This window comes from Kwoniella shandongensis, chromosome 14 (genome assembly GCF_008629635.2).
Source record: "Kwoniella shandongensis chromosome 14, complete sequence".
NCBI lineage: Eukaryota > Fungi > Basidiomycota > Tremellomycetes > Tremellales > Cryptococcaceae > Kwoniella > Kwoniella shandongensis.
The window spans coordinates 46,996-67,004 of record NC_089300.1 but is presented as its reverse complement, the minus strand read 5'-3'; the positions used below and the strand labels follow the sequence as shown (position 1 = coordinate 67,004).

The following is a 20,009-nucleotide window of genomic DNA, read 5'->3' as shown; positions in this document are numbered from 1 at the left end:
GCAAAAAGTCAGTCGCGAAGGTGGTCTGTGCGTCAATCAGTCTACTCAGCTCTCCCACGATGTCCCAATGGGTCAATGATACACGCTTCTATGCATGCTGATTTTCATTATCTCTTCTAAGACTTCAGCGATGAGATCATGGTTATGGTCAATACTGTTCATATATGCGATACAAATTGGTTGTTTTTATGATGTATGATGAGGGGATAGAGAAAACAAGGATGAGAGACATGATACTTCCCCTCGATCTCGACACTGTATCACGTCACGTTACTGCTGTGAGAGCGACGTCGTTGCGAATGGGACTGGTGAGCGGTGTAAACACCTCGCGCTATGATGCTGCACCGCCATTCAGCACTAACAGACCCTCGCTATTCGAGTCCTGATCGGTAGCTACACCTTTCGCAGCCGTAGCGAAGGAGGACATAGCCGTAGCAGATAAAGGCGGCATATTCTCGATTCCAGGAGGAGGTTGGATATCCATAGCTTGCACGCCGTTCGAAGAGGGGGGAGGGACTGGATCGGCACCGTTGGGTATTGGTACGCCATTGGGAAGAAGGTCAAGCGGAGCGGCTGTCAGATTCGGTGTGGAGGAAGGAGTCTCGTCAGGCGTAGGTAATGGCAATGTGCCTGTTTGTGGTCCACTGCTTCCTTCTGAAGGTGTTGCCCTATAAGTGATGAAGGTCAGCATTCGCATCCGGGGCTCAACAAAGGCCGAAGGTGACACGTACTTTGATCGCTTACTCGGCCCCTGTCCCTCATGTTCGACTTCAGTGCCAACTTCGGCCGCACCCTGAAAGAGTTGGAGTCAGCGCAGATCATATTGCAGCCCTTCATCCATTCCACTTACGTTCTGCTGAGCCCTCTTCGCCTTCTTCTTGGACTTTGGTACTCCTTCAGGGAAGCAATACGGTGGTAGGTCCGATCTGAAGATTGTCGTCAGCTTTGTCATATTGGTGGCTTCAACCGAACGAGCACAACTCACCGCTTCGCTGGTCGAAGGATGACGCTCATCTCCATCTCGTTGTACTTCTCCCATTGTTGACAGGCTGCGCAGAATCTCTTACTGGGGTAGAAAAGGTTCAACACCCGACTTTGTCCGTCCTCTACAGCGATCAAAACCTGTTAGCATGGAGTTGTAATCACTCGGGGCGATGTTCACTCACTAGGCTTCTTCTCGATCTCTAATCCGATGAAAAAGTTCTTGGTATATATCTTCTTGTAATCCTTCCCTTCCACATCCTCCTCTTTTCTGTTCATAACCTCCGGTGTCAACTCTCCCTGACTAGCCGCCGCTTGTTCCTCTTCTGTTAAGCAGTAAAAGACGTTGCTGATGCCACCAACAAGAGGATGCGCTGTAAGAATGTTGTCGGTGTTCTCTAAATCTTGGACTAATGTTCGTATTCTTGATTCGACCATACCACTCCTACGACGACGTTAGTGTCTGCCTTCACCTTGCATTGACTCACCAATCCTTCATCCCCTCCGATGTTGACGCGGATGCTACAACATGAACATATGTCTTATATAAGCTGAAGAAGTCGACCTTTTCGAATAAGGCCCCCCAAGAACTTCCGGGGCTTTTCAGGATTTCGTCCGTTATTTGCATCGCTATTAAGTGAATCAGTGACGGGCCCGCGATTACCTCCTTCCCAAACACACCTCTCAGCATTTCTTTCTTGACGATTGACATGGTGGAAGCGGAAATGTTGTGCGTAGCGCACATGGAAGGGTAGGCGGGAGTGATGACGGGCATTCTGTGAGCTTGATCTCTTCGGTCCACCTGCAGATGACGGTCAGCTGGAATAGCAGTGAAACGGAGGAGCATCTTTGCTGACCTTTGGGTTCCAGACCCAGAATTGCATATTTGATGGCCCGCTTTCAATCTTCTTCAATATAACAGGTTGAGGCCAGCCCCTGTGTTCAACATCAGCTTAATCACTCACAAAGCTGCCAAGGCAATGCTTACCATTGGTAGTAGATAGGGAAGAACTTGCCCACGATCGTGGCAGGTGCAGCAGTGGGATAGAGTTGACATATTCGAGCGGTGAGAAGAGCCCAAGCGACACCACCAGGAAATCCAAGGACGTTGGAGTAGATACCTCGTTCTGTTGCACGGTCAGCTTGGCTCAGCCTCACATCATACGAGGGGCTAGGATTTACTCTTTGCCCACAATCTGATTGTTCTCAAAGCCGTTCGGAATGTAGCTACGTCCGGAACAAGGTTGAGGATCATGTCCGTCACTCTCGGACCTGCACGAAGCACAAAGCATAAGCTGTCCACTACACACTCGCTTCGCATATCCATTCGCGAACGTACCGTTTAAACTTCTTTGTGCAGGGTCGTCCACACCTCTCAGAATCTCATCTTTCTCGATATCCAGCTTATCTCCTGCTTCTGCTAGGTTGACCCTGGCGAACAACAAATCCACTTCTACGCCCGAGATGACAGTCTTCATGACAGGTACGAAAGCAGATGGAACCGCCTACACGAACGTGGGACTTCAGCGTGATGCCCAGTAATCAGGATAGGGGACTAAACTACTCACCGAGATTTCTGTCACAGCGGGCCAAGCTCTCAACATATCTTGAAACTCTCCGAAGAAATGCTCTTTGTAAACATGCCGAGGACAAACACAAATGGTATCGATATCTGAACCGGGACCGTGGACTCCTAATCTGCGATCACAAAAATAGCATCAGCCATCCACACGAGTCGTTGAGGATAATAGCTTCTCCTTCCATCCGCGACCTCACTACCCTTTTGCCTAGCGTCTCTTTCTGTTTTGGCAGTTTAACATGGAAAGGAAGTGCTCACCTATATGAACCTGATGTGTAGATCCTTCCTCCAGCCTCAGAAGCCACCTTCTCCGACATCCCCGCCTTGATTGAAACATCGTGGACGAACTTGCTGACGAGTTGAGCGAGATTTGACAATACGCGTTCTCTGCGAAGGGTAATCAAGTCAGACTCGTTGTCAACACCACCTAGTTTCGAGTAAACGAAAGTTGGAGGGACAACCAAACGGAGGTCCTCAGCAACAGGAAGAACCAGGAACTGGTGGTGCATTGCTCCCGTGCAGGACCCCCTGGCGGATATATGACGGAATAGCCAAGCTGGGATGCTAACTCACCTAACTTTCCTCTCAGCTTCTGATTCGAACTGGTTCATCGATACCAGATCCGACATGAGAGCTGCAACCAGGCGTTTGCCAAGTCAGCCGATATCCTCCAGAGTTTTCCACCAGCACTTGGGTCCTTTTTCCCTAGGCGGCTCGCCAGAAATATCGGGAGCTCTTGCTCACCTTCACTAGATTTGATATCGCTCTCCTTTGGAGGGTCCGTACTGATTGGAGGGGTAACACCAAGCATCTTGATCTCTTGTTGGCTTCAGGAACGTTCGCTTCTAGATCAGCCAGAATACTTGGATGGCGAAAGGTAGTTGGAAAGTATCACCCACCCTGACATATTGGACCAGATCTACCTCAGAAGGGTTTGCGAAGTGGAGGTGGACAAAGGAAGGTCGATCGTCGAAAGGTGTTGTGACCGGTGTGAGAGCAGGGTTTCTGTTGATCTTCTAGTGTATGGGTCTGTACATATGTCCGTCTCGGCTGAAAGTTGTGCTTGGGAGATGGTGTAAGTATTTGACAGGTGAACTACTGCTGCTAATGCGTAGATCAGAACAACAATAAGAGTGAACTGTAGCTGGCAGCAACATTGAGTTAACCGGTTGATTGAATACGTGCAGTGATAGATCGGGCTTATCACCGGTGTTTCAGACGTGTGGCGTGTTGCATATACTGTATCGACGGCATAAGTGACTGCTTCAACGATCATCATTGTCATCGTGCATGCATCGGACTGTGAAGCGACGGCGCAGAACGTCGGGAAGGTACACAGTAGGCTGTAAACTTAAAGATGCTTGGATACAACGAGAATTTGGTCAGTCTACGACCAATGACTTGGAGAATAAGACTGTGTCCTTCGGATTCTCCCCGTCTGTTTCGAACGATGCCACTCGTCGCTATCACCACCTCAGCAATGAGTTGTCTTGTGGAATGATAGGTATCGTTGAGTTAATCGTATGTCTACAAATACATGATAGTGAACAAGGCAGATCGCTCAAGTTCCCCGTCATCCTGTATAATGGTGTGGCGAATTGCCCTATCCATGACTGCGACGTCTGTTACCACGATCACACAAGTCATTTCGTTGATTGCCTCGATCAAGCTTCCACCTTTGATCATGGCTCACCGGGTCAATATCTATTCTCGGTTGGATTCTACCCCTCGTTCAAACGCATTGCGTCATACAAGTCATAGACAGTATGTTGAGCACACCCTCTGCTGAATATGATACGCACACAACTTCATGAACGTTCCTTGCATTCTACGCTTAGTATCTCATGGTCGACTGAACTCACAGAATGTGCCCCTTCCCTTCTCCCCCGGCCCCGCCGGACCCGCGGAAGCGACTCCGAGACAATTTATATGAAAGGATCACCACATGTCGTCTTAATAAGCAGAGAAGGCTCCGGTCCTTTTGTATCCTCTGACATCTTCTAAGGGAAGCAGGTTCGATGCAAGAGTATGATAGTCCCTCTGACCCCAGTCAGATTTGAATTATCTTCTTCTAACAACATATCATCCACACACATACATGCAGACTTACACGCCACATAGTTACCCATATATTGCACTTAGCACAACATCGAACATGTCAAGCTCACCCAACACACCTATCACTGATGGTCAGTCCACCCAGGCTAGTATTGTTACTTCCGAAACGCACAATCAAGCTGCCGCCTAGACAGTCTTGTCGGCCTCTTCTGAGGATCAATCGAGCAACCCTTCGTCCCCTCCCTCCAACAGTCGAGAGAATAGTCCAGAGAGGGATGAGGTCTGGAATACACCTGAGACACGACACCAATTCGGTCTCACCGATCTTCTGACTTGAAGCGCATCCAAGTGTGTCCTCTTTACGAGGGGAAATTGTGCTTAGCTTGGTCGAGGTGAGAGTAGTAAGATGAAGAGAGGTTAGAGGACGTAATGTTTCTAAGCGATAGTATGAGAGGTCCATGCATAGCCAGCTATAGGGACTTTAAAAGTATGGGAGTTACGGAAAAGTATAAGGTAAAGCATCGAATGACAGCATCAAACGCTTGATGCGAGTGCTGCGCTATCCACTTAGGCGGCAGCCGAAGCCGAAGCCGAAGCCGAGAGAGAAGCGGAAGAGGAAGCAGAAGAAGCGGCACTGAGACAAGCTTGGATCTGCTGTACGACACATTTATCAGTTCCATGCCACACCCCCTCTGAGTGGACATTTTGCCAAGACACTCACCTGAGTCTCACAAGCCGAGACGGTCAAAGTACCATTGTTACCGCCTTGGTTAGCGGCGAGCTGACACGAGTTCATCTGAGCGTAGCAACTCGCGTTGAGTGCGTCGACGAGGAAGTTGTAAGTCTGACCGCCGGTAGTCCACTTGTCACCGGATGCTGCAGATTTGTAGCGTTAGTGATTGTGCAAATACCCGATTGAAGGAATTACACGATTGGGGTAGACACTACGAAAGCCTATGCTGGATCCATGACGTGGCGGGATCGATTCAGAAAGGAGAATGAACTGTACTCACCAGAAACAGCAGGAGCAGGGATACCACCCAAAGCACCGGTGTAGGCCTGAAGGCCGCCAGAGACAGATCCAGTGGTAGAGGGCACAGCCGCCGAGGCTGAAGCGGAAGCGGTCACGCTAGTGACAGCCGCAGCGGAAGAAGCGACGTCGGTCGTCGCGGAGGCAGAGACAGCGGAGGACGAGATAAAGTCCGAAGCAGAGACAGCCGCAGACGACACAACAGCAGAAGATGACTCGACGATAGCGCTAGCGCTGGACGTAGCAGTACCGGTAGGAGCGACAGCGATGGACGTGATGCTAGCGGTAGCAGTAGCAGAGGCTGAGGAAGGTTCGTCGGTGTATTCAGTACAAGACTCGTCGTCGGTCACGGTGACTGTGGGCTCACCAGCGCTTGCGGTGACGGATGCTGAAGACACAGACTCGCTGGAGGCAACAGACGTGACGACGGCAGAGGACGAAGCAGAGGTGACAGCATCGGAAGCAACGGGAACGGGAGCGGAATCGGTGGCAGACGTTTCAATGAGGACCGGAAGGCTGCTGGAGTCGACAGCCTTGGAGCTGGTGACCACGGACGAGGGGACAGTCGAGGTAGCGTCGGCGGTGGAGATAACCTTGGCAGAGGAGGAAGAGGCAGAAGCAGTCGAGGCGGAAGATGAGGCCGCGGAGGAGACGACCGAGGACGAAGCGGCAGGATCCGCTCCAGAAGCGCTGTAGGATACGTACGTCAGCTCAGGCATCGCAGCGCAATGCGAGAGATAAGTAGGAGTCGAGGGAGACAGTCTTTGGGGTGACAACGGGTGTGATGGATGGGGACATAAGGAAGAGAGGAAACTCAATGAAAGAAACAAACTCACCCAGGAAGATAAGGCTTCACAGCCTTGACGAAAAGGTCATTGTCGGTATCACCGTTGGGGGTGATCGAGAGGGTGTAATCGGTAGCAAAGCTTCCCGCAGCCCAAATGGTAAAACCAACGAAGACGTCGGTGTTGGTACTCAAGTATTGCAAGTACTGGTTAAGGTTGGTCTGACACGATGCGGTGTTACCGCCGCCAGTCTCGGAGATGATAGCCTTTCGACCGTTCTTTTTGAGCCAAGCTGCGAACTGAGTGGCAGAATCGACACCGTTGTTAGTGCATTCCGAGTCAGCACCTGAACCGTTCCCATCGAGGTACTTGTGAGCGTCGATGACGAGAAGTGAGTTGCTAGAGTCGGCAGGGTCGGTGATTTTGAGAAGTGCATCGGAAGCGCCAGAAGACCAGGTGTCAACACCTGTGTAACCGGTACCGGGGAGAGCAATAGTCTGGGTAGTGGCACCGGCAGCTCGGATGGCGTTGACAGCAGCTTGGACGGTTGTCGCCCTGAACCGGCAAAGAACAGTCAGCATGGCCCAGTTTAGAGTGGTACAGCGTTCGACGACTCACCACTCGTTGATGTCGAGATCGTGGGGCTCGTTCATAATTGCAAAGATGACCTTATCATCGTTTGCATACTTCTTGGCAAGCTGGCTCCAGACGTTGGCAAACTGTCACAACCGCTCATGTCAGCCAACGGTCTTGACGTCTGGCCCGCGGACTTGAGACACTCACGTCATCGTTAGAAGGACCACCTTGACCGATGATCTGACCGTTCCACCTCGCATAGTTGTGGATATCGATCATCGCATAAGCGCCCTGACTAAGAACGCTCTGGACGAGATTGTCGTATGTGGCAAAGAAGGTAGAGTCGAGAGAGGTGCTAGCTTCGTTGTTACCGACGAGGTACTGCCATCCGACGGGGAGACGGAAGCTGTAAGCATAAATGGTATTAGTTATGATGCGGAGTCTTACAACGGAAGGGATCTCCGATGACTCACACATTCGCGCCGTCCTTGACAAAGTGGGCGATCTGCTCGGTTCCGGGGCAGTAAGTGGTACCTTGAATTGCAGGTCAGTGCAAACACGATCTCGACTTCCAATATTGTGATAACTCACCAGAAGACCCGTCGGTGTTCATACCAAAGTCACAACCCTGTGTCATTTTGTGTCAACTCAAGCCAATCACATCGATGGAAGAGCAAACTCACAGCAAGGTTGACACCGCCCAACCTTGGGAGAGCACGTTTGTTGTACTGATGAAGAGGAGCCGCGAGACCCGTTGCGAGAAGCGCAAGGACACCGATGAGTTGTTTGACGAGCATTGTTGTTCAGGTTTGCTTGGGTACTAGATAAAAGAGTGTGAGGGTTCCAAAACGTCAAGCTTCGGATTAGTGTGGTATAGTCAAGGGTGAGATCGAGTCGAATGTGAGTTGAGTGAAGAAGAAAGAGGAAGATGACTGAAGTAGGAATGGGTTAGGTATTCTATACCTTGTTTGACAAGACAAAGAAAGACATCGAGTATTGCTTTGGATGTCCATGCCTTGATCCAGACTCTATCTGATAATAGCACTCCTCACTTGTAACAGTGGCTGATACAACAATCATAGTCATGGCGGGATATGAAACGCGTATCCTGCAGTTGGAAAGGACACCCTTCACAGATTATTGTGCAATAATAGCCCAACTCTACGATGCGTGACTGCTGGCATTGTGTTGTTGTACCTGGAAGGTAACTTTTGGTTGTCATGGTAACGGCTACAAAGGCACGATATTGTAGTTGAGTGTCAGTCAGGGGGAATAATTGACAACACTTCGTTTCATGTGGGTTCTAGGTATCACGCTCGGACACTCCGATACCCTTTGGATGGGCCATATCGTCGTTTGAAAGAACGTTGTCGTCGTTACACGGATCGCTCGACCCAGGAAGGGAGAAGAGAAGTCGGCCGAGAGACGGGATCAGGTCATGATGATCGAGCAAGTGAAAGAGCAGACAAAGCATGATTGCGAAGGATGATGACCATGACGCAAACCCTGTCGCGTCTTAATGGTCCATACTTCTGTTGATCGTAAATGATCGACGGAGTTGGCCGCGACGAAACATTTTGGCCGAAGTTATCCTTATCTTTTCGCTCGAGTCGATTAGTGTCTTGATATCGTCAAGCAATCACCCGTAGTCGTCATGTACATGTATAAATTAGTTAATACAAGTCACCCCTGGAGTCACTGTTGTGGGACACTCGCGGATTTTGCTCGACCCTGCAACGCCGTATTTTTGACTTGATCCAAACTCCATCTCTTGCTTCCCTTCTTCCGTCTTGCCTCACAAAGTTCGCGACTTAACGCGGTAGGGCTCCTCTTTCCCACCATTTTAGGAAGCATAATCTGGCTCTAGCCCACCCTGCCAACATGTCAAAGCCGCCCACCCGACCCCCTTTCACGGTGAATGTCGCAAATACGCCAGAGGAGATACAAGAATGCATGGATATCAGAAAAGAAGGTGAGCGCAGTGCATCATATCGATCTACGAATACGGCTCTCATCGACTGATGTGCTCTGGCCTCGGACAACATATGTTACAGTGTTCATAGATGAGCAAGTGAGTAAGCTATCACTGTCTCAATTCTCGAAATTATACTGATGTTCAAGAAGGGGTACGATATACGAATCGAGACGAACGAGTGAGTCGAACACCCGTACTGCTCAGCTGTTGAGGCCACCAGACATAGTTAAGTTGATTTGCCCCCGGTGGAACAGCGACGATGCAAGGTGTACTCACTTCTTACTGGTTTTCGAAAGCGGGGATGCAGCAGGGACTGCAAGGGTGTTCAAAACAGATGGTCAGGTGAGTGATTATGTCTTTCGCCTTTCAGCTGTAACAGAATTGCGTCAGAGCGATGCTGATTGATTGTTGAGGTATTTTGTAGCTCGGTAGAGTTGCAATTCGAAAAGATTATCGAGGGATGGGATTGGGTCGACCACTGATTGAAGCCGTCCATGCTCATGTAAAGTCGACCGGTGGGAAGGAGGTTTGGTGTCAGAGTCAAGTGAGTTGATTTTTCACTTCTCGCTGAGAGTCACCAAGCGCACCTTGATTACACGCCGATAACATTGTCGCCTGCCATAATGTCACGTCACGCCATATCCAGTGGAGGATGTATGCTAGGTTGGAGCTGATTAAGCGTGTAACATGCTACAGGCAGATACAAAACCCGGTGGAGTGGACGCTACTGGATTCTACAGAAGATTAGGGTATGTCAACAAGGGAGATCTGTACATCAAAGAAGGCAGTGAGTTGATCTTCCTACACCACCACGCACACTCCATTCGAGGATGGCACAAGTTATTGCTAGAGAGCTGGAGATGGCTGACTTTGCTGTTCGTTTCCTTTCCCCAGCAATACACCAGGACATGGTGTTTTACCTCGCATGATCGACAGCCCCACGTCGCTATCTGCACACAGTCTACTCGACCTTTCGTCTTGTCAACTGAAGTTGCAAATCGAGGCTTTCTCCTTCCAAATCACTAGGTCTGTATCATAAGAGGGTAGTTCTGGCAATACGTTGTCTATAGAGGTGTTCCCTACCGTGCTGTAGATGAATAGAATAATAGATCGAACCTTGTTATAAAACTGCATGATTCGCTTCTCACTTTCTTTTATTTTACTGCTTACACTTCACGTTCGACTCCCCAACCTACATCCATCCTGTATTATACTTGACACCTCGTTTGCGTATAGATCCTCCCTTTCGCTTCTTCCCCTAGTCCAACTCCAATCTGATCGCGTCGTACCTAAACAGTCCGGAGTGTTAGCGACTTTTCCCATTTACCGCCTCAACACGAGGAAGCCGGAAGTGATGAAGCACTGAGACTCACAGAACCGATACCGAGTAGTTTCTAAAGTTGACATCACCGCCACTTGCGTTGTAAGGCAATGCGAACTCGAACACGTTGGTATCGTTCGATAACCATTCTCCAGGGAATGTGAACCTGGCAGAGAAGTATCAGTCAGCATTGCGCCTCCTTCCACGCCGCAACACCGAACAGAATCGATATCGTTTGACTTGAGAGAATGACATACAAGTTCCGCAAGTTGTAGCATGCAATTCCGCTCCTGTCGGAGCATGATGACGATTGGTTATACAATATAGTCCATGATAGTGGATGACCATTGACGTTGACGGTGTAGTCGACGTTGGAGTAGTTGGAACTGGGTTCGATGGCATCGAGGTTTCCAGAGGCGGTACGTGCTCCGGCCTATAGTAGGAAATAGACGATAGAGTTTGTCAGTCACGATCCGAAGTCTGAGCCGGACTCGAATACTCACAAGTTGAACGGTCAGAGTGCTAAGCAGCGGAAAGACATCGTTAGCTACACGCTGGTATCGTGCGACCATTGTCGCCAGCCACAGCACTTACGCATTCTTCCCTTCTGTGACCAGACCTCCTTCCGGAGCCCAGTTAACAGTCCAGACATTGACGTTGTTCAATACGTATTCAGGACGAGTATATGTCCCTCCATATCGACTGTAGTGGACATAGTTCTACACAGCGAAACGTCAGTGTCTATTACGTACCATCGATATGGGCACAAGTCGTGACTTACCCAGTCTTTAGCAGGATCCGAAATCCCTATCGTATAGTTGACACCGTAAGGGAAATCAGTTGGGAAATCCCATGCGCCCCAATATTGTCTGTACTCTTCTTGATGAAGCGTGTGCTCGGGATCTTTCTCGAACCCATGTCGATATTCACCAGCGGTCTTTGGGTACGGCGAAGACTCGGATCAGCACGCTAACATATCAGAGTAATTGGACCACCAGCTCGAGTGAGTTGATCCTGGACTAACCTTGTCGGGAACACCGATTCGCCACAACTCGGTGCCTATAATGTTAGATTCGATCGTTAGTGCCTGCGCTCGCAGTTTAGATAAGTGACTTAACCACTCACCATGCTTCTCGCCAGTCCATTTGATATGGTATGGTGCACCTTTGCCATCGCCAGCGGAGACAAGGATCTCGTCCTGCTCATATTGACCAAAGACGCCTTTGGGTCCCAGAAATTGATTGAAATCAGCAGTGATCATCGATCACAATTGCACGCCAGTCATGGCACTCACCATCGGCGTAGACAGTCACTCGATAGACTCCCGCCTTGACTCTTGGAAGGTAGACAAATCCATCGCTCGATACGTTTGCCCAGTATTGTCCGACCTCTGCACAACACCATCAGCTCGCATGTCATTACTGTGCCTCACTGTTTGTGGCGCTGCTCAGGAATTTGGACTCACTGAAATCGACATTATCCTGGAAATCGACACCGTTCTGCGCCAGGACAAGCTTCGCATTCTTCGCTCCCTCTGGCAAGTCTACCTGAGCGACAAAGTCCCCTCGTTGGGTAGAGTTTGCATAACCCGAAATCAGAGGGGAGACTTGGTCGTAGAATTCAGCAGCGAAGGATGCGTTGCTACGAACATAACAGGTGAGCCTTCGTTCCATATTCCACACCAGGGATTGATCGTGGCGGTTTAGTGGTGTTGATAGCTCACCTGTAAGACGATGCGTCGGATAAGAGATCGTGCACATCTCCATCCTTGTTGAAGTAGAAGAAGGTGGGTCCGAAGATCCTATCGAATCCAGAGGTGATGTTCATCGTCGCTGCACCTCGATGGTTCGAAGCGTAGTCTGTCACACGTATAGCAACTCATGTCAGCCTTTCCAGTCCATGTCCTTTTTGGCGTAGAAAGTGCTCAAGCTTACAGTTGTAGATGTTCGTGTCGACCACCAAATCTGATCTCAATGGTCCACCTGTGTACCCTTCAAGACTGTTGAAGACTGTCCAGAAACCCAGAGTAGTGCCACTGGACGTGGTCCCATCGGCATAGAATCCATGTGCAGGGTGATCACCTACATCGTTGTTAGAGGCGCAAATCTTAGCATTCACTTCAACAACACGCAGTCGGGAGGACCGTGGACTGACCATACAGATCGGCCCATTCGTATTTCGTAAAGTAGTCGGAGCTGTCTTGTCAACGTTGTCCAAGTAGATTCTGAACTTACGATTCGGTCTTGTAGGGATTACCCTCTGTGATGTTGTAATACCACGTAGCATCTTGGACGGTACTACAGGAGTCAGGAACTCAAGTGAGCTTGGGACACTGTACGCAAGGCAGCAAGTTGATCTCAGATACTCACGTCTGATTGCCTGTAGCAGTTTTGGAAGGGAGATGACCATACTGCTGCTGGTTCGTGACGAGATGTGTCCAGATATCGGTGTTGGGCGAGATCTATTCGGAATAACTCATCAGTCAGCCTCTGGTTCTGCTCGACCTCCCTACACTGTACTATTGAACAGGCTTGAGAAGTCAGACAAGCCACTCACCACTTGACGGAATTCTTGTAGATTACCAAGGTTCAAATCGGCCGTACCGTTATCGAATTGCATTCGCGTGAAAGAGTGATATCCTTGTTCACCATCACGGAGGAACCACCATTGTTGAAAGAATTGACCAGAACCAGCATACTGCAGTAGTTGGAACAAAAGGCAATCATGTCAGTAAGCGCTCACCGCTTCGCAAGATCTGGCGACTCATCGCGAGAAGAAAGGGTAGGGACAGTGATATGGATGAGTTCACTCACCGTCTCATTCATGATCAATCCGATCCATGGGGTATTATCCTTATCATTCCCTTTATGAACCTCGTAAGTCGCTTGGCCCGATTGACCGACATAGTCTACCTCACGCAAGTTCGACATCAGTACCTGTGCTGCAGATGCGTGTGTGCGAACCACTCGATCACAGTCATTCGGACTTGGACCACTCACAATGTCTCGATGATTGGGGGTTGGGGTTTGACGGTGACCAGACCGAAGCGTTGACAGCAGGGATACAGTAGCAGTCAAAGTATCTACATCCGTTACACACACACAAGCATTCATCAGTAACGATTCGAGTCGCTGCCAGAGAGAGGAGACGGCGCGACTCACCCCATTCCGATCCTTCCAGATACAGGTCCGAGAACATCAATCCCATCAAATTCCAGACCCGTCATCGCTCCGAGAGTCTTATTGACCCTAAACACAGATTACCATAATGTTAACTGCCATTCATCTTCGCTTAGTCTGCAAAGAAGACTGTTGACTCACTCAATGACGAGACGACTGGACGAGAGTGTGATTGCTAACGAATACAATTACACCTTTCGTCAGCGATCAAGTCCGGCTTCCACCAGTTGCTCGCTTCTCTGAGCTGAACTGAGCTGAGAAGCAGACTTACTCGCATTGGTCTCTACATAATCGACAGCAGCCAATGCTCCTACGCTGACCAGAACCAAGCTCAAGAGACTTTTCAACATCATCATGCCTGTGTCAAGTGGCGAGTTATGTCAGTTGTCGTTCACCAAAATGTGCTCTTTAGCAGCTTCGACCAACTTATATAAGATCTTGGAATCGTTGATGCTTGATTGTACATCTCATCTCGGCATATCATTGACTTTCTTCGTAACGGGCCGACAATGTCCCCTCTTTGTCCACCATCATGGCTCGTAGAAGATGATTCCATCATGTGATCACAAAGGGTACTACCCTGCTTACGCCTTCTTCACTACGATACGATAAATGAAGGCACCTAAAAGCTTCCATTCCCGTCCTCGGGGGGAGGGGGTGCTCCATGGGGTTACGAGGGTACAGGGGTACAGTTTCTCAGAGTGGTCAAGTCATGTGGAGGAAGAGTAGTTGGAATTCGGGGTAATCTTTGTCCTAGCTCAAATTGTCAGTTACCGGCCGTATACGGGCCGTGTTTTTATCGCGCAGTAACTTATCGGTCATTACCAGTGATTTAACGAATATCGGTTAATGCCAAGCGTACCCCCTTGTCCTTCTCTGAACATGCATCCGATAGCAGCAGCAGCAGCAGCAGCAGCAGCAACAACAGCGAACATGACTCAATGCAGTAGTAATACATGGTAACAGCATATATGCCATGCAATGGTCCCCTACAACATGTTAAACCCCACCGCCCTCCACCTTCTCCGGCTCCCGTTCTCCCCAATTCAACTTTCGTTCAAAGTACAGTGACACGTATGTTAACCCCAATAAGACCGGTACTTCTACCAATGGTCCGATCGTTGCAGCGAGCGCTTGGTCAGAGTCTACGCCGTACACCGCGATACAGACTGCGATGGCAAGTTCGAAGCTGTGTACAGTGAAGATAGACTGATCAGCATCTATCCCAACCACCATGAATCCACATCCCATTCGTACGGTTTTGTATGCGGTCACCAAATGTGAGATCGGGACGCGGACTCACTTGTTTGACCCTGCAGTGAAACTCTGCACGACTGCCATCTTGTATCCATATCTCTTCGATCCACCTTTCCTCTTTGTGAGGATATACACCAGGAAGAACGTGCCCGTCCACATGATCACAAAGTAACAGATCATAGGTACGAAGACACGGAAGACTTCTCCGATGTTGTCGAGGATTCGGGTCGCTTGTTCGGCAAAGATGAGGATGATCCTGGTAGTTGGCAAAAGCGCAAAGACGCAAGGTGGTGTCAGCCACAACCACGGAATGTGGAGTTGTAGGGCGAAATGGACAGAAACATCGTGAAGCCTGGTCACCTTGCCCAACTCACGTGTATAGCAAACCGATGAGGGCCAATGGTCCGAAGTATGGTAAAAACTTGTGTTCGAACTTGTCTTTCCCGAGTGTCATCAATCCCAACCATCTCGTCACTACTCCTGCCGCAAGTGGTATACCAAGGTATATCAACACTGCAATAGCAGTTTGCCCGTATTCCAATTTCAAAGCGTCGTTCTCTTTAGAGATTACGTTGACGAAGAAGAGGGACATCGGGGAGTAGAGGATGATTTGTAAGATGGAGTTTATGATGACGAGGATCGCACAGTAATCTACATCGCCTCGAGCGAGATGGTTCCATATCATGACCATGGCGATGCATCTGTTCAATGACAACATCAGTAGATGCGGTGCGGTGCGCTCACTTGGTACTGCTTCATAGCGTAGACGTGAGGGCTCACCTCGCAAGACCGACCATGATCACACCGGTACGATACGTCGGTAAATCAGGTAGAGTCGCCCAAGCAACAGCTAACATGATCTACGATTCAAGGTGGCAATGATACTTCGTCAGTAAGGGTAAACGCCTAATGCTGATTGAGAATGAAGACTTACAAATGGTCCGATGATCCAGTTCAGTACCAACGATAACCACACTTGACGCCAGATGTGAACAGTTCGAAAGAGTACCGGCAGTCTTTCGTATTGCACTGTTATCCACCATTCGTCAGATGTTACACTTTTACTATACTGCTATACTGGAGCGAGGTAAGGGTGGACATACCTTTCGTCAAGATGGGCCACATCATCACCAACAATCCAATCACGATGGCTACGTCGTACCGTATCAGCAGCGCCCTATACCAGTCCTTCGTAATTTAGTTCCACTCACGTATAGATACTCCGTTCAACGTCGTCCCTGTCAAGACGGCCTCTACATTATTCGCAAATTTGCCTATACGGCCATCATTTCGATCCGCTGGTCAGTATGATCCGCGCAAAGGTTGTCATTCGCAAGCTGGAACCTACCTATAATCACACCCAAGATCATAGCGAGAAGGACGAACGCGGCCAAGAACCGATCGAGCCATGATAGTCCTAACAATATTGATCCTGCCGCACCAGTCAATGTCACAGATCAGTACACCCGTTCCATTTCTTGTTCGCATATCCTTCTAAGACTGGACAGAGAAAAGAACAACTCACTCGCACCTCTACTTCTCTTATCATCTATATGTATACCCTGCACTTCCAATCCACCGTCCCTAACCTCCTCACGACCATCATTTACAGTATGGTGGACATCTTTCAATGCCACCTCTTCATTCTCATTCTCGCTCTGGCGCTGGCGTTGGAGAGACGCACCACAAGTCATCCAAATGAGGTATGATTTTTTATTTTATTAGTCGATGTGAAGATGCAACTTTAGGAAGAAACGTGCGTCAAGTTGTGGTCAATGAATGAATTAATTACCTCCACTCGAACTTTTTGGTTTTCAGGGTATAAAGCTAGCCCGTTCCAGTTCCAGCAGAGCGGACCAACAATCGCCAATCACGGTGAGTCACCGCCATTCTTTTTGACTTGGCAAATTGTATCGTACAACTTGGCGCAACATCCGCACTGATTCCAAGAGATATGGTCTGTATATCAGCACGATCTGTGTAACTGTGACCAGAACGGAGAATGCAAGCGTCTGAGAGAATACAAGCAGACGCTGATCTGTCTGTACCCATATCGATGATTCCGTATGTACAATTGCATCGCATGTTCAAAATTGCTATGATATCGTCTAACTTCTATCTACAAAGTTACCAATCCCTTTTCAATGAAACGAAATGAATGATCTGGTTTACGCCACAACCTTCTCCTCATCCTGTCCTTCTTTCCCCTCGACATCCCATTCGGGAACTTTGAAACTCCATCCTCTACCCTCGTCGATCTTGCCTCGCTGAATACCGGTGATGGTGTCTCTGAGGAGTTTGATGAGTGGGTTGGCGGGGATGGTGTAGGTTTGACCTTGATATTGGATCTCGCCGACGGTGACCACAACGACTCCGGTACCACAACCAAACATTCTACAATCGCGCATTCCGCCATATCAGTATGTATACTCAGACATAACTTGCTTGCGGCTGGCGGTCGCAGAAAACCCCTACTTACCCCTTGAGAGTTCCGTTTTCGAGAGAAGAGATGATCTCAGGCATGGAAATATCCCTCTCGACCACTCTGACATTCTTGGGCATACCCTCGAGTGGGAAATCCTTCTTCCCCTCTGCATGCTCGGTGAGGAGCTGGATGAGAGAGAATCGCGTAACACCAGGAAGGACGATACCGCCGTCGAGGGACATGGTGATGAACTCGAGGACTATTTACGTGTACCGGGCGGATTAGCGATGCGACTTCTGTCGTGACCAGGACTCTTGTGAAGCCGACACGTGACACTCACATCCGTCCTCAGCTTGCTTGATGATGAAAACGTTCATAGCTCCAGCTTCGGAGATAAAGTCCTCCTTGCCGTGAAGCCACAGACTCATAGCGTATCCAGGCTTCTTGGAGATGTTGACGGTACCTGTGGGAGATGTCAGTGATGTTACGGGCAAGAAAGCCACATCGACCTCCGCAAGTTATCTATTCTCGCGAGCGCCCCACTGATCTTTCTTTTACTCTTGCAAGCACCGAGATCCACACACCCCCCCTCTTTCATAGTCCCCTTGGAGTCTTGGAAACTCCAAAAACTCACCATAGTTCGCACCCAACTTGTAACTTCCCGTCCCTCCGGGCCAAGCCCTGATGAACTCCTTACACGCATCCAACTTGATCCCCTTTCCTTCCCCATCCGAACTTGGGTAGAGTCCCTTTCCGAGGTTGAGTGTGGTAGCGACGTAGAGGAGAGCTTCGGCTGCGAATGCATCGTCTTTGATGCCGAAACCTTCAGAAGTCTCGAGGAGGGTAGGACGGAGGTAAAGACTGGATCCGTCGGTGTCAGGGACGATGGGTGCTTCTGTGAGGGGCGAGGCAGAGTGTCAGCTTGTTCAGATAGTATCTTCAACATCTGCATGACGTGATTGAGATGGCAGTACGCCGAACTGAAATGCGGGATTGGGCTGAGCAGAAATGACGCACCAAGAGCAACAAGCTTGGCAAACAACTCGAGAAGCTCGTCGTTGTCCCAGTCATGCTACAGATAGGTCGTGTGTGGTCAGCATGTCTGCGAGATAATGTCCAGATCTGATCTGTACTCACGGGAAGACCGAGTCTTGCCGCAGATCTCTTGAGTCGATCAAAGTTCTTGTCTGGTCTGAAGAGCCTCAAATCGCCATTGTCTGTCTTGTAGCACTGCTCGATAAAGATAAGCAGTCAGCGATTGCTAAAACGTGTCGTAGACGTATGTCGTGTTAAGGAATAGGCGCTGAATATATAGTCCTCCGGCAAAGGCTCGCACGAAACCCACCTTCATACCCTCGAAACAAGTCACGGCGTACTGCAACACTCCAGCAAGAGGATCGAACGACAATTCCTGCCTGGCAGCGATCTTGGGCTGACCCCAACCGGAAACTCGGTTCCAAGGGATAGTGAGCATGTATCGACCATGGGACTCCTTGCCGGCCGGAACGACGTGAGATGGTGGGAGAGGGGTGAAGTAGAGGGACGAGGCTTTGAGAGGGGCGAGGGGAGACATGTTGGATCGAGTCGCCAATTGACTGATTGGTGTGTGTTGGTTCTTGTTCTTATTGACAACCGTTTATCAATTAAAATCGGTTGAGTCAGTCCGTTGGTTGTATAACACCAGATGTATGCGAAGCTACAGCTATGGTCTTTTAAACTATCAGGATATGTATGACAGGATATGATGAATCGACTCAAAAACACGCTTTTATCTTTCTTTCCAACTTTTCCGGGACGTTTATGAAACGGCGCGCCGAACATAGACCGATCACAGCAGTTCATTACAGATATGCTCTAATACGATTAGAAACGTTCATTAGGATTTCCAGCTTGACCTGTAATGGGCAAGAAATGTAGACGTCATCATTTTCCCGTCCCCCTTCCGTTTAACCGGGATGGGGCGGATTGGGTTCATTCTTACCGGTGTAATTTTGATTTCCTTACACCTGTCTATACCTTTGCAATACATAGTAAGAGCTACGATGATTGACTTGTTCTGCTTTAGTCGACTTATCATAGCTCGTAGGAGAACTCTAAAGCTAGGAGATGACCAGAGTTACGAGTGATACGCACAGCTCTGATTAGAGGGACAGTTGCTAGCTGAAACCAATGGTGAGCGGCCTCGGTGTTCCTCTTCCTTCCTCATCAGCAGTACTGGAGTTGACGTCGATTAATCGCCTCAGGATGATGGTGGAAGGAGGGCTGTGCGTTTGTCCACCTGTCGGCTGATCAGAACAGGACCGTCTCTCTGTATACTGCTCAACAATCCCGTGTCCATTCATCGAGCTCGATAGCATCAGTCCCTCATGCACCAACACTCGTCACTCCCTCTGTTAGTGTCTCTCATCATCCTCGACAAGGTTATCCGAGCGGGTGGACATCTAGGACGATGGGCCCCACAACTCGGCTGCGCCACGTGTTTTACAAACCCACCACGCGAATGCGCGACTGAACATTACGCCACAGTACAATATCGCCGTATTTCCGACCCTGAATCTGATTCCCGTCTGTTGTTTTTCGGGGGTCCCTTGAACCCCTTTGACGGTCAACACCGCGTACTGCACATTCCCCCTCTTCTCGGCCTCTCCCTCCACCGTACAGTACAGTACAGCCCAGTGAAAGTGAGGTGATGCCAAAAGGGACGTGTCAGTCTCTTTACTACTCTTCACCCTGCTCCCCTCATGTTGTCGCCCCCCGCCGCGTAATTGTAATTGATGATGGGATCAACAATCAATAATAACCCCTTCAATCATCAACCATCCACATCAACATCAACATCACAA

The 20,009-nt window shown here is 49.4% G+C and overlaps 6 protein-coding genes across 6 annotated transcripts; 1 reads left to right on the top strand and 5 right to left on the bottom strand.

Annotated features, from left to right (window-relative positions):
• Positions 1-331: 331 nt before the first annotated feature.
• On the bottom strand, positions 332-3,371 carry CI109_107109 (uncharacterized protein; the record flags this gene model as incomplete). Its single annotated transcript, XM_032003566.1, has 15 exons — positions 332-668; positions 732-793; positions 851-926; positions 986-1,106; positions 1,167-1,426; positions 1,470-1,611; positions 1,663-1,783; positions 1,839-1,917; positions 1,970-2,108; positions 2,164-2,253; positions 2,321-2,486; positions 2,550-2,679; positions 2,819-2,947; positions 3,134-3,194; positions 3,305-3,371. 15 exons carry the CDS (start codon positions 3,369-3,371, stop codon positions 332-334), a joined length of 1,980 nt encoding a protein of 659 aa, XP_031861979.1.
• Positions 3,372-5,185: 1,814 nt separating this feature from the next.
• Positions 5,186-7,806, bottom strand: CI109_107108 (uncharacterized protein; the record flags this gene model as incomplete). The annotated part of the gene is made up of 9 exons (XM_032003565.1): positions 5,186-5,272; positions 5,340-5,494; positions 5,632-6,338; positions 6,485-6,988; positions 7,052-7,152; positions 7,217-7,415; positions 7,483-7,543; positions 7,601-7,637; positions 7,693-7,806. 9 exons carry the CDS (start codon positions 7,804-7,806, stop codon positions 5,186-5,188), a joined length of 1,965 nt encoding a protein of 654 aa, XP_031861978.1.
• A 1,084-nt stretch (positions 7,807-8,890) lies between these two features.
• Positions 8,891-9,913, top strand: CI109_107107 (uncharacterized protein; the record flags this gene model as incomplete). The annotated part of the gene is made up of 7 exons (XM_032003564.1): positions 8,891-8,981; positions 9,064-9,080; positions 9,134-9,162; positions 9,239-9,326; positions 9,409-9,528; positions 9,681-9,771; positions 9,879-9,913. 7 exons carry the CDS (start codon positions 8,891-8,893, stop codon positions 9,911-9,913), a joined length of 471 nt encoding a protein of 156 aa, XP_031861977.1.
• A 329-nt stretch (positions 9,914-10,242) lies between these two features.
• On the bottom strand, positions 10,243-14,419 carry CI109_107106 (uncharacterized protein; the record flags this gene model as incomplete). Its single annotated transcript, XM_065967962.1, has 22 exons — positions 10,243-10,273; positions 10,358-10,471; positions 10,563-10,738; positions 10,809-10,827; positions 10,900-11,024; positions 11,087-11,242; positions 11,330-11,364; positions 11,431-11,526; positions 11,600-11,695; positions 11,771-11,946; positions 12,029-12,164; positions 12,240-12,386; positions 12,460-12,504; positions 12,562-12,602; positions 12,675-12,766; positions 12,862-13,002; positions 13,119-13,213; positions 13,305-13,387; positions 13,467-13,553; positions 13,626-13,659; positions 13,756-13,842; positions 14,347-14,419. 22 exons carry the CDS (start codon positions 14,417-14,419, stop codon positions 10,243-10,245), a joined length of 2,085 nt encoding a protein of 694 aa, XP_065824034.1.
• A 64-nt stretch (positions 14,420-14,483) lies between these two features.
• On the bottom strand, positions 14,484-16,435 carry CI109_107105 (arsenical-resistance protein; the record flags this gene model as incomplete). The annotated part of the gene is made up of 9 exons (XM_032003562.1): positions 14,484-14,673; positions 14,788-14,997; positions 15,116-15,442; positions 15,522-15,601; positions 15,676-15,770; positions 15,845-15,892; positions 15,953-16,015; positions 16,090-16,173; positions 16,267-16,435. 9 exons carry the CDS (start codon positions 16,433-16,435, stop codon positions 14,484-14,486), a joined length of 1,266 nt encoding a protein of 421 aa, XP_031861975.1.
• Positions 16,436-16,909: 474 nt separating this feature from the next.
• Positions 16,910-18,739, bottom strand: CI109_107104 (uncharacterized protein; the record flags this gene model as incomplete). Its single annotated transcript, XM_032003561.1, has 7 exons — positions 16,910-17,135; positions 17,221-17,425; positions 17,507-17,629; positions 17,801-18,061; positions 18,184-18,238; positions 18,304-18,396; positions 18,512-18,739. The coding sequence occupies 7 exons, from the start codon at positions 18,737-18,739 to the stop codon at positions 16,910-16,912; spliced, it is 1,191 nt and encodes a 396-aa protein (XP_031861974.1).
• Positions 18,740-20,009: the final 1,270 nt, after the last annotated feature.